This window comes from Neopsephotus bourkii, unplaced genomic scaffold (assembly GCF_033783945.1).
Source record: "Neopsephotus bourkii isolate Nb327-2 ecotype Australia unplaced genomic scaffold, CSIRO-AGI_Nbou_v1 NB_1778, whole genome shotgun sequence".
NCBI lineage: Eukaryota > Metazoa > Chordata > Aves > Psittaciformes > Psittacidae > Neopsephotus > Neopsephotus bourkii.
Window position 1 is genome coordinate 588368 of NW_026902252.1, and position 11818 is coordinate 600185.

An 11818-nucleotide genomic window follows, 5' to 3' on the forward strand; every position below is an offset into this window, starting at 1 on the left:
TACTGTAGGCTGTGAAAGTGCTGCTGAGCCTGGGCCCCAAAAACAACCTGGTTTCACTGGTGAAGAAGCCTAGTGAATCTGGGTACCCACAGCCAGACCCACAACGCTGCAGCAGAGCCCCCCATAGCCAAGCTCCTACCTTAGCCCTGCAGGGAAGAGCCATCAGGACCCGTTTCCTGAGCAGCTGAGTTTCCCTCTTTTTGGTCACCTCTGCCTCAGAGCTGACATCTGGCTCCAGGTTTCTCTTCCCTATTAGGAATCTTCTACCCTCAGCTCACAGGAGAGAGCCCTCTGCAGCCTTTTGGGGGCTGGAGAGGAAAGGGAAGGTGTGCTTTGTGTTTCTTTCATCACTTGGCATTCAGCAGGTGCAAGAGGGTGGGATGATGATGCCTCAGGGTGGGAGAAGTGAGCACGAGTCCCCAGCAGATAGATGACACTGGTTTCTGAGATAAGAAAGTCATGTTTCCCACAAACCTGCTGCCTCAGTCACACTCACTGTAACCACACAGGATAAGGAGCCCCGGTTTCTACTCCTACAGCACAGTCATTCTCTGCTTCCCAGCCCAAAGCCCTGCTCCAACACCCTTGTAGCACCCAGGTGAATGTCTGTAACATCCATAGCACAGAACAGCCCCATGGCCCAGTGCTGCTGTGTGCCATGGAGGTTCTACAAACACTTGTTCACAACATAACTCACCTCAGAGCCCAGCAAACTCAGGTCATCACAGAATCCAGCCTGGGTTGTGCTGGAAGGGACCTTAAAGCTCATCCAGCTCCAACCCCTGCCATGGGCAGGGACCCCTTCCACTGGAGCAGCTTGCTCCAAGCCCCTGTGTCCAACCTGGCCTTGAGCACTGCCAGGGATGGGGCAGCCACAGCTTCTCTGGGCACCCTGTGCCAGCGCCTCAGCACCCTCACAGGGAAGAGCTTCTGCCTAAGAGCTCAGCTCAGTCTCCCCTCGGGCAGGTTCAAGCCATTCCCCTTGGCCTGTCCCTCCAGGCCCTTGTCCCAAGCCCCTCTCCAGCTTTCCTGCAGCCCCTTTAGGCACTGGAGCTGCTCTCAGGTCTCCCCTTCAGGAGCCTTCTCTTCTCCAGGCTGCCCCAGCCCAGCTCTCTCAGCCTGGCTCCAGAGCAGAGCTGCTCCAGCCCTCGCAGCATCTCCATGGCCTCCTCTGGACTGGTTCCAACAGTTCCACGTCCTTCTTGTGCTGTTGCCCCAGAGCTGAACACAGGATGCAGGGGGTGTCTGTGCCACACCAGTTTCTTGTGCTTCAGTAAGGCTGCATGTAGAAAGGTTCTGGTGATTCCCAAGGTGCCACGATCCTCTGCCAGGCAGCCTTACCTGCTGAGTAAAGCAGCTGGTGTAGCTCAGCATTGCCATGCTCTGCCACGCTGCTTCCATCCCTTCTTGCCCATTTGCAAAGCTCCTCAACAGCACATGCAGTAAGTGTTCCCTGCTGAACCAGCCTGGGAATGGCGCTCGTTGCTGAAGATGCGATCGCCCTCCTCTCCTGAAGAACCTGTTCCCAAGCACGTTCACTGATGTGCACTGCACACGTATTTAACAAAACTCTTTATTTACACTTCAAAATGTAAAAAAACAAAATAGATGCCAAGTACTAAATAATTTCAGGAGAATATCAAGAGCCAAGTGCTTGGACCTGGGCTGCGGGGAGGACTGGGGCAGTGGGGAACTGGCTGGAGTTGGAACAGCATGGAGCCAGCACAGGCCTAACCACCAGCGATGGATGGAACACTGAAACAAAGCAGAAACAGACCCGAAATGCTGGACAGTCCTTCCCAACTCATCCTACAACAGCAAGACTGGGCAGTGACACTGGGTGATGCTACAGCAGTTTGCAAGCGAGTGCTACTTGCTCAGGTCAACCCTGAGCTAGAAAACCCAGGAGAAGTCCTGCATCTCCACACCAGGCAGATGCACCTACATATGAACTTAAAATCTATCTGGTTTGGAAGGATCTTGACAAGTAACTTACTCAGTTGTCTTGACATTGGGCAAGACAAATGCCCTTCTTGCCTACAGGAAGCTGAGAAGCAGCATGCTGCAGAAAGGCAGTTCCAAAGGCCTGGCTGGGGAAGTAAGCAAGGTAGCACCAGCATCATACCTAGAAATTAAAAGCTTCTAGTGTCAAGTTGGATGTTGGCCATAGATCACATACTCCAAAATGAAATCATCAACAAACCTAAAGGGGACCTGACCCATGTGCACGGGTCTGCCCATCTGCAGAAAGCCTATTAACAAGGTTGTCCCCGCCTTCAAAAGCCTATAAATGTCACCAGAAGCACCAGGGAAATGAGGGAATGATTACATCCCCTGTTGCCACTTCATCGAACAGGAGGAGCACCCAAGAGCCTGAAGTGCTGCAGATCTGTAAGACTGTTATGGAAGCACAGATGCATCTTCATGGGCAATTCCAGATGTCTCTGGGAATCATGTAATGGAAGGTCAAAAACTGTGGGATTTGCTGTTGTCAGTGCCTAACTGTAGGAATTGGGAAAAATCAGCAACCAAAAGGCTAATCCAGCAGATTTTTGACAAGCTGCAGCCTGACACATTGAAATGTAGACAGATTTGTTCAAATGCTCGTGTTTTTGATGGTAAAGTAGGCGGACAAATGGAAACAGAACATTGTACACCAGCTCTGTCTGGAACCTATTGGTTTAACCAGAGTAAAGCCATAGTGAATGCTGGAAACATCTCCCTCCAGATGAGCACGTGGCATTTTTTCGAGTGAAGGTTCTATCTAACATGGTAATTCCCTGATTCTTCAGTGGTGGCAGCTCTGTGGCTGCACTGAGCAGGGAGACTTAAATCCACTCTTTCTCCTCTCTTCTTGACCTATGCCTGCTCTGCTTCCTGTTAACGATCAGTTCACCAACCTGCAGGCCAAAGTGAAGCCCTCACCCCTTAAGACTCCTTGGGTAACAACAGCAGATTCCTGCTGCAGTTCCCTTTCATCCACTGGTTTCTAAAGTGGAGGCTTCAAGGCAGCTTAACCCCATTCCACAACCCCACCTTCCCCATGACTGCAGCTGCAAAATCCTATCCCTCCAGCACTGCCTTTGGTGTCTGTGTAGCTCAGAGGGAAGCCAGTTCAGGGAGTTGAGCTGGCAAATAACTAAGCAGTTAGAGAAGCCCTTTCTGGTGTTTCACTGAGCTGAGTCAGCTCTCACCAATGAATGTGAAAATAAGAGGACAGGAAGGAGCAGGGCAGCCCAGAGTGCAACTGCACTGGGTGCCTGTGAACACAGACTTACCACGTTTCTGTTCCATTGTTTCTACATTTCCCCACACTGAGAGATCACAACTGGCAGCTTGGGTTTGTTATTGGGACCTGTAGGCACGTTCTGGGGATAAAGAAAGATATAACCTTAAAACTTCTGAAAGCACAAAGCCAACGAGCAACAGGTACCTGAAAATTGGCTGAGAGATGCCTGTACAACATCAGGAACAGGGATGTTGGGACACAGCTCTGTGTGACGTGGAAGCGCTGTTATGCATTTTGGCATCAGCCATAAGCTGATGTGCAGAGGTTTGGGATACAGACCACAGCCTGATCCTTTGAATGGGAGGGAAGGAACAGAGCAAAACTAGGGGAGCTCCTCCTGAGATACAGCCAGCATCATGTCACTTGAGACTTAAGTCTTTACAGTTACTAATTACAGTTCCAATGAGCAAAACTAAACTGTATTGTACAGAAAGTCAACCTACACATGAGCCAGTCACAAGAAGCCCCCCTGAACCCCTCGTTCTGCTGGACTCTGCTCCTTCATGAGTCTCCTTTCCTTTACCTTGCCCCTCACTGCAGCAGTGCACAAAGCAGACACACCACCAGTGCTCCTGGTGAAGAGAACTAGCAACACATGCACTGTATCATGCTGTAGAGCTCCCTATATGTGGCCTTTTCTCAGCACCCAGCAGCTCTTGTGTTTGCCCTGCTTTTAGCTTTAGCCTAAAGGCCCTTGAGCACCTTATCCCAGGTGTGTGCCATGAAACTGGGTGTCAGAACTCTCTGCTGTTTGTTAAATCCACTCATCTGGCTGCCATGACACCCAGTCACAACACTGGGAGCAACCTCCAGCCCTGAGCATCTTCAGACTCCTGAAAGCCCATCAGAAGAGGGGTTGAATTTCTCCTATTAAACATGCTGATCACAGATCAGCAGAACTGATGAGTTAGCACCCAATGAATAATCCCAGGCAATGGCACAGAAGTGATCTGCTTTACACTCTTGTCTGAGCTGCTGCTGGAACAGCTTTTTAATTCAGCTTCCCGAACAAATGCAAAGCATTGCAAATAAAGCCACCAGAACACAATCCCTGCTCACAGACCAACCAGCAGCCACGAGAGCAGAGCCTTTCTAAAGCCAATCTCTATGACAGCTTTTGCCTCCACAGATTTCCTGCTATTCTAGAACGATGACAATCAATAATACCAGTTATCAGCACTGGTATTCCCTGATATCCTGTAAACAGGCAGTGGGAGAGAACAGAACAACCCTTGTTAATCCTCTACATGACTTTCCAACATGGACATTCACAGAGAAATAGGTGAAGCCAACTTACCTCAATTTTTCTCATGACCAACAGCCCATCAACAATTTTACCTAGAATGAGAAAATTCATTCACTTCAATAAGGCCATTTTTCCCCTTTGCTCCCCCCAGCTCATCACAGGTACATGTGGTTTTGTTCCCAAAGGAAAGCCTTGTGCAGTGTATTGGGCACTTCAGGGTTTGCTGCCCATCTCTAAACTGACAAAGGGAACGATCCCTCTTAACACATCTTCCACGTTCAAAACAGATCAAGACCCCATAGCAGGGGTGGCAGATGTAGGTTTTGAGACCCACTACCACCATGAACTCCCTCTATCAACACCACCCTGGTAATGATGCAAAACCATCAATGAACAATATCAGTGTTACTTAAGAATTGGAGGTAGTAGTAAGTAGAACTTCAGCTTAAATGCTGAGATCCCACAGCTCATGTGGCAGTACATGGGCAGTCAGCAGTTGGGGTTTCATGGAATTACTATATAAAAACTGCTGAAAGGTCAGGGCTCTCTGGCAGTGGAAAGGTTTCTCTCCACTTATCCGTCTGCACTGCCACAAGGATTTGTGTAGTAATGTGACAAAAGGAGCCAAGGTGAGAGCAGAGCAGCCCTACGGAGAAGGACTTGGGGGTGCTGGTCGATGAGAAAATGAACATAAGCTGGCTTCAGTGTGTGCTTGCAGCCCAGAAAGCAACCGTATCCTGGGCTGCATCAAGAGGAGCATGAGCAGCAGGTCCAAGGAGGTGATCCTGCCCCTTTACTCTGCTCTTGTGAGACCTCACTTGGAGCATGGTGTGTAGTTCTGGTGTCCTCAACATAAAAAGGACATGGAGCTGTTGGAACAAGTCCAGAGGAGGCCACGAGGATGCTCAGGGACTGGAGCAGCTCCCATATGAAGACAGGCTGAGAAAGTTGGGGCTGTTCAGCCTGGAGAAGAGAAGCTGCGTGGAGACCTCAGAGCAGCTTCCAGTATCAGAAGGGGGGCTATAGGGATGCTGGGGATGGACTCTTCATTAGGGACTGCAGTGACAGGACAAGGGGTAATGGGTTAAAACTGAAACTGGGGAAGTTTAAATTGGATATAAGGAAGAAGCTCTTTACTGTCAGGGTGCTGAGGCACTGGAATGGGTTGCCCAGGGAGGCTGTGAATGCTCCATCCCTGGCAGTGTTCAAGGCCAGGTTGGACGAAGCCTTGGGTGCCATGGTTTAGTGTGAGGTTCCCTGCCCATGGCAGGGGGTTGGAACTGGATGAGCTTAAGGTCCTTTCCAACCCAAACTGCTCTATGATTCTACGAACTGATCTGGATTAAAGCTAAACTGGGAAAAATCCCATTTCATTTCCTCAGTGACCCATCTCAGCACCTGTACAGACACCTCCACCAGCACAGAGCAGGGGGAAGGACACACAGCTCCAGGCTCATGGTGAGTACTCACCAAACACGACGTGTTTCCCATCCAACCAGTCACATTTGGAGCATGTAATGAAAAACTGGCAGCCATTGGTACTGGGACCACTGTTTGCCTGGGGGTGAGAATGGCAAAACACAAAAAGGGCACAATTTAAGAGCTCTCAAAACTGAAGGCAGATACATCTCACATAGAGAAAAGCTGCTGCTCTAGGCCTAGCTTATTGCTACACAAACCAAGGGAAGCAAGACAGACATCTGCAGGATGGTACCCTGTGCTGGGACATGCCAAACCACCAAGTCTGGTCATGCCAGTGACCAGAGCAGCCTTTTATTGTCATTCTACAAAGGCACACTCAGCATAAGACTGCACTGAAATCTGGGCTCTACAGCTTGCTCCTGAAAACAGGCTGAACTCTTTGGTGATCAGTACTTACTGGGTGCAGTATTGTCCTGGGGAACACTGAAAGCCAGGAACCAGGGCAGATATTACAGCCTGTTCCTGTGCTGACAGGTCAGCTAGGCAAGTTTTGCAGCTGCAGGACTGCACAGGATATGGTCACACTGGACTTTTCCTTATTGTTAACCAGCTTTGGAAGGATCCAGCTGGGATGCACCATGGTTTGGCTCAGCAGAATGACTCCAGCGCCATGCCACTTGAACACAAAGCTGGTGACACCAGTGAGGATCCCTCCTCCCACACCACAGTACACTGGTGGCTGAGCTGTGTCGTGACACCTCTAAAAAGGCCATGTTTTGAACTGGATGAATAGCTAATCCAAATGGTGAATGCCCAAAGCAAGTGGTTTTAAGGGCAGGGCAGTTGGAGGAGGTGGGGAAGAAGCTGCTGTGAAGCCCTGGCTCCACTTGCTTTCTATCCCAGAAGTCAGGGTATTGTTCCTACCAGACAAGGTGCAATGGTTGCAGTTTTTCCTACAATGCTGAACAGGAAGCATATGTTATAAAAGATACCATGGTAACACTGCTGCTGCTTTGAACCTCCCAGATCTATTTGGACCTTGGATCCAGTGGTGGTGATTTCTGTTGTCTGACAAATAACTTTATACACTTAGGAAAAGAGCACAACGTACCAAAAGCTTTTTAGTCTTATGAAGCCATTATGTCATACTCACCATAGAGAGCAGCCCAGGAGCAGAATGTTTCAGCTTGAAGTTTTCATCTGCAAAGGGACCCCTGTATATACTAGCTACACCAGTGCCGTCTCCCTGCACGAAAGAGGTGCCCAGTCAGCCACAGCCTTTGTTCTGCAGCAACTGCTACAGAACAATTCAATTTAAACATTACATTTAAAATCCCCAAGAAAAAGAACAAGGTTAAACTCAGCCTAAAACAGAAGTTGTCCTGCCAGTTACATGCACCAGCTGTGAACACATCCCATGTTTCATTTCTGAAGAGGAACTCCTTTCTAACTGCACAGAACATCATTTGCCATTCGTATGTTGGCAGAAACCCACAGTGATGGTAAGGATTAAGCCCAAGCCTCCCAGAGTGGGATGGAAGGTTTAGATTACTTGGTACAGACACAGGTGGACTTGGCATGGAAAAGGAAAGGAGACAAGCATGGGCTGGGGTGATAAGGAAAGCAGAAGTGGTTGTGTGGACAAAGTGAGCTGATGCTGTGCTTACTTATTTCACCTTCTTTTCTGTGACTGCTGTGAACAGGGAAGTGATCTCCATGCAGCAAGGGCAGTTGCTAAAATAGAGGTTTGCTAATTTTTGCTGTACTTTCTACTATGTCCAGACATCCTGTACTTAACAACGAGCCCCAGCACTCACATCCCAAGACACTGCTAAATTAAAGCAGCAAGGCCCACACCAGCTGCAGAATGCAGGCTCTGACTGCTCAGTTTGTAACCTTGCAGAAGCCCCAGCATGGCTCACATAAGACACATAACCTGTGGGACTGCTGAAAGGAGCCTGCCTTTTGGTCCAGTGTTGCACACACTCCTGTGTGATGCCTTCAATAAACTGGCCATAAAGATGCTGCAGTGAGGAACTCTTCAGGGAAGGGTGCAGAGGCAGTGTGAACAGGTATCTCTGGCACAGTCAGTTTAACTTACTCTCCTGACAGTGATTCCCATTTCTGGGTTGATTTTCCCTTTCTTTGTCACTTCAGCACCATTTCTTCTGCTTTGCTGCAGTCTGTCTCCCTGCTTTACGTATATGCTCTTTCTTAAGCCAAACTTAACAAGAAAGTAACATATCATGTGCAGCTCCACATCTTTTGCTCTGCTTGCCTCATCCTTGCTTCTTTTCCTCCTATTCTCTGCGGAACTGTGAGCTGAAACAGCAACACATCCCCAGTCTGTACCCTATCTTAGTGGTCAATGTGACCATTCTTGCTCCCCAAGTGGCTTTGTAACAAGTGTAATTCATAAATGGCAAACACTGGTGCTATCTGTGTTATTGCTGAGCTTCAGAGGCAGTAACAAAGCCCAGTGGGACATTTGAGCAGTATCACAGTTAGCGAGTACCTGGAAGTCTGGTGCCATCTGTGCCGTCAGTTCTCTCAGTGGCTTTCATACAACCAAGTTTTACACATTTTGTATTAAGAAAGCTTTGTCACCTTCCTCCTATTTTGAAAAAATATTCCAGAAATGGAATCATTTCACTGGGTCTAAGGACAGCAAAGAGACCCTGTGGTCCTCCAGCCTTCCCCATACACACTGCTTACTCCAGAATGATCACCAGTCATTTCTACTTGGCCTACAGACCAGAAGTCTTTCCTATTTAGAGACAATTCACTAACTAAAAAAGGCCATTTTGATTTAATCTCCTGCATAAGATACTTGGTGCTGTATTCAGGGACTCTCTGCACAAGGCTAATAGACATTTGCAGGGCACCTTGCTTGGGAGGACAGGAGAAGAGGGAAGGACAACAAGGTAAGAAAAGACCTTTGCAAGTTTGAGAAGCCTCTGGCTGTACTGCCATGCTTTCTTAGACAGGAAATAGTTTAGGAAGGAGAAGGTATGGGTCCTTTCCAACCCTAACTATTCTGTGATTCATCCAAGACTCCAGATTTGCTTTTGAGTACATTACATCTCGTTGCAGTAGATGGCAGCAATGCTATGAGGAAACCTCCCATTACTCAAGAGAGCCAACATAACCCACTGATGAGCACAGAACAGTTACATGTTAGAGCATGCAGGGAAAGTACAAAGGTAACACAGGGTACGTACGTTTACAAAGTCCCCTCCTTGAATCATGAAATCCTTTATTACCCTAAGGAAGTAAAACAAGACTTAGTTCTCAGTACACAAGTGGCTCAAAAAGCTTTGCATGTGGTAAAAAGGAGTTGTGCCCAGCAGCACAATGAAAACTATCAGGGTCTGGGAATGATACAGTCTAAAATCTACAATAAATGTTAACTACTGGTCACCATCAGGTCATGTGGGACCTGTTGCTGTTCAACCAGCAATAGTGATTGGGTGACAGATGCCAGAAAGTTCTCTCTGACCATTGATCTTATTGTACACATCAAAGAGCAACCCAAGCCCCTCAAAGCTACAGAAGAACAGTATTAGCCATGACCTACAAATGCCTCCCAGACCAATAATACCTTGAGACACATCTCAAAACCACATCTAATTCAAACTGCTATTTTAATGTCTAAATAAAAGCAAATGAATTACCTGTGGAAAGTGCTTCCTTTATAACCTATAGGGACACCATCTTTCCTGCAAGGAAATAAAAAGAATCATTGCAACTTACTGGATCTCCAAACACAAAACCCTCCCAGGAACTGAGAGTCCCAAAGGGTTGCAAACACATTAGTATCTGCCTTGATACACAACCCAGTGCTGCAGCCTGGCTCTGAGCTACTGCAAAAGGAAATCTCAGGTGGGCTGTGCACATTAAACGACCTGGTTCCCTAAACTTCCACATCATCATTTCATGGGATCCCTTTGCAATCTGCACAATAAGGAGGTGGGGTTTGCAGACAGAGGTTTTTTAGAGCAACCTGAACACAAAGTCATGCCCAAAATGGGAAGGCTGCCATCTCTGTGACTGCCTCAGCCCATCACAGTTCCATCAGGTTTCGTTTTGTACTCATGTACAAAGAAAAACCTCCAAGTGAGCCTTCTTTCTACTCATCCAGCCCTGTTTCTCCACATATGCCATGTAAAAGGCCACTTTACGCCACTTACCTGAATTCACCTGTACAAAATTGCCTGGAAAACAAGAGAGCAGAGTGTGAGAAACATCTGAACTCTGAGGACAGAGCAATGCATTCAACAAACATGCACTGACTGCTGTACAGGACATACAGGGACAGGACAAGGGGAATGGCTTGAACCTGCCCATGGGGAGACTGAGCTGAGCTCTTAGGCAGAAGCTCTTCCCTGTGAGGGTGCTGAGGCGCTGGCACAGGGTGCCCAGAGAAGCTGTGGCTGCCCCATCCCTGGCAGTGCTCAAGGCCAGGTTGGACACAGGGGCTTGGAGCAAGCTGCTCCAGTGGAAGGGGTCCCTGCCCATGGCAGGGGTAGGAGCTGGAGGAGCTTTAGGGTCCCTTCAATCCAAACCAGTCTGGAATTCTATGACTCCCCTTACTGCATCAGGGATATCCCCAGTGAAAGGGAACCAGCAGTAACTTCTCCCCACTCCCTCTTCCAAAGAGCCTCTGAGCCCTCTGTAATGGATGAGATCAGATATTTAACACCAGGGTTGCAAGAGACAGTGAATGTGGAGCAGGCACCATGTCTCACAGCAAACAGGGTATCTCCATCCCTCCCATGGCTGCCTGAGCAGTCCACTCTTCAGTCAGTGGCAAGGGAACCAGCCAGCGAGGAGACCTCTGCCATGACACTGAGGTACTGAACGCACTGAGCATCAGGAGCTCCATGAAGGAAGCACAGAGGGATCAGAGCCCTTCAGCTCCTGGCCAGAGGGATCTGGGTGTTCCACAGTCGCTCCTCTGGGTATAAGGAGGGAAGACAGAGGAGCAAAGCAGGCACAGGGGTTTGGGGCGGGGGGACAGGGACAGAAACGTGGTCCCTCTTCCACCACAGCCATTCCTGCACCCAGGCCCCTTCCCTGCCCGCTTGGTGCCGAGCCCCAGGAACACCGCTGCTCCTCACCTGAAGTTCTCCGCAGTTTTGGGTACAACATCAGCGAACAGCTCGATCTTCATGCGGCCAACCTCCTGTGGAGACACAGCCGGCTCAATGCTTGCATTCCCCCATAGCCCTGGGACCTCCCAACACACCAAGGGCCCTGCTCCCCTGCACCCTTCCAACGCACCCCTAGTGATGCAGAGGGCTGAGCAATGTACAGGGGGGTTGTATAAGGGGGGATAAAGGGATTTTGCCTGTTTAACAGCAAGCATTGCTTGCAAATACCTGTACCATGCAGTACCAGAACAGGCGGCTATTGATAATGGGGAGGAACAGCACTTAGTTCCAGTGAAGACCAGCTTAAAGCATACCTGCTTTACAACCTCAACGAGCTCTAGGGTCTATCTGCGCATCACCAGCACCCCACAGCCTCTACGCTTCCACTCAACCCCCAGCCGGGCACCGGGTACCACCACCCCCCCCGCCGCTCCGTGCTCCCCGACAGCTCCCCCCCGGTGCCCCCGTCCCCTTCCCGGTGCTCCCGGCCCGCACCTGCCCGCCGATGGTGACATCGAAGAACACCACCGGGTTGCCGGGGTTGGACGCCAGCAGCGCCATGGCGGCCGCCTCCACCGGAACCGGAAGTGACGAAACAAGCGGCGCCGGAAGCGGCGGGGCGGGGTTCCGGTCCTCCTCCGGTTGTGTGTTTCGGGGTGTTGTTGTGGGGTGTACCCGGTAGGGCAGTGCTGTGGCGTTACTGTTGTG

At 49.5% G+C, this 11818-nt stretch overlaps 2 protein-coding genes across 8 annotated transcripts in view; one reads left to right on the forward strand and one right to left on the reverse strand.

Moving 5' to 3' along the window:
* Window positions 1-11818, forward strand: part of SVBP (small vasohibin binding protein) — a 152963-nt gene that overhangs the window by 1892 nt on the left and 139253 nt on the right. The window lies entirely within an intron of this gene.
* Window positions 2204-11721, reverse strand: PPIH (peptidylprolyl isomerase H). 7 transcript variants are annotated; one of them, XM_061379571.1, is made up of 10 exons: window positions 11606-11721; window positions 11078-11142; window positions 10148-10171; window positions 9632-9676; window positions 9179-9221; window positions 7111-7203; window positions 6006-6093; window positions 4587-4627; window positions 3279-3368; window positions 2204-2444 (listed from the first exon to the last, which is right to left on the reverse strand). In XM_061379571.1, the coding sequence occupies exons 1-9, from the start codon at window positions 11669-11671 to the stop codon at window positions 3300-3302; spliced, it is 534 nt and encodes a 177-aa protein (XP_061235555.1). In that variant the 5' UTR covers window positions 11672-11721; the 3' UTR covers window positions 2204-2444; window positions 3279-3299. The 7 variants fall into 7 exon arrangements, 4 of the variants coding, with proteins under 4 accessions (XP_061235555.1, XP_061235556.1, XP_061235554.1 ...); XM_061379572.1 differs by lacking the exon at window positions 2204-2444 and adding an exon at window positions 2592-2877; XM_061379570.1 differs by lacking the exon at window positions 2204-2444 and adding an exon at window positions 2592-2900.

What these genes read in the sequence shown, in the direction of transcription:
- PPIH (XM_061379571.1), bottom strand. Translation starts at nt 11,671, where the DNA reads ATGGCGCTGCTGGCGTCCAACCCCGGCAACCCGGTGGTGTTCTTCGAT. An exon ending in CTCCTGGGCTGCTCTCTATG is followed by an intron (nt 6,094 to 7,110) that starts GTGAGTATGACA and finishes TCTCACCCCCAG; the next exon opens with GCAAACAGTGGTCCCAGTAC. An exon ending in TGGTCATGAGAAAAATTGAG is followed by an intron (nt 3,369 to 4,586) that starts GTAAGTTGGCTT and finishes CTTTATCCCCAG; the next exon opens with AACGTGCCTACAGGTCCCAA.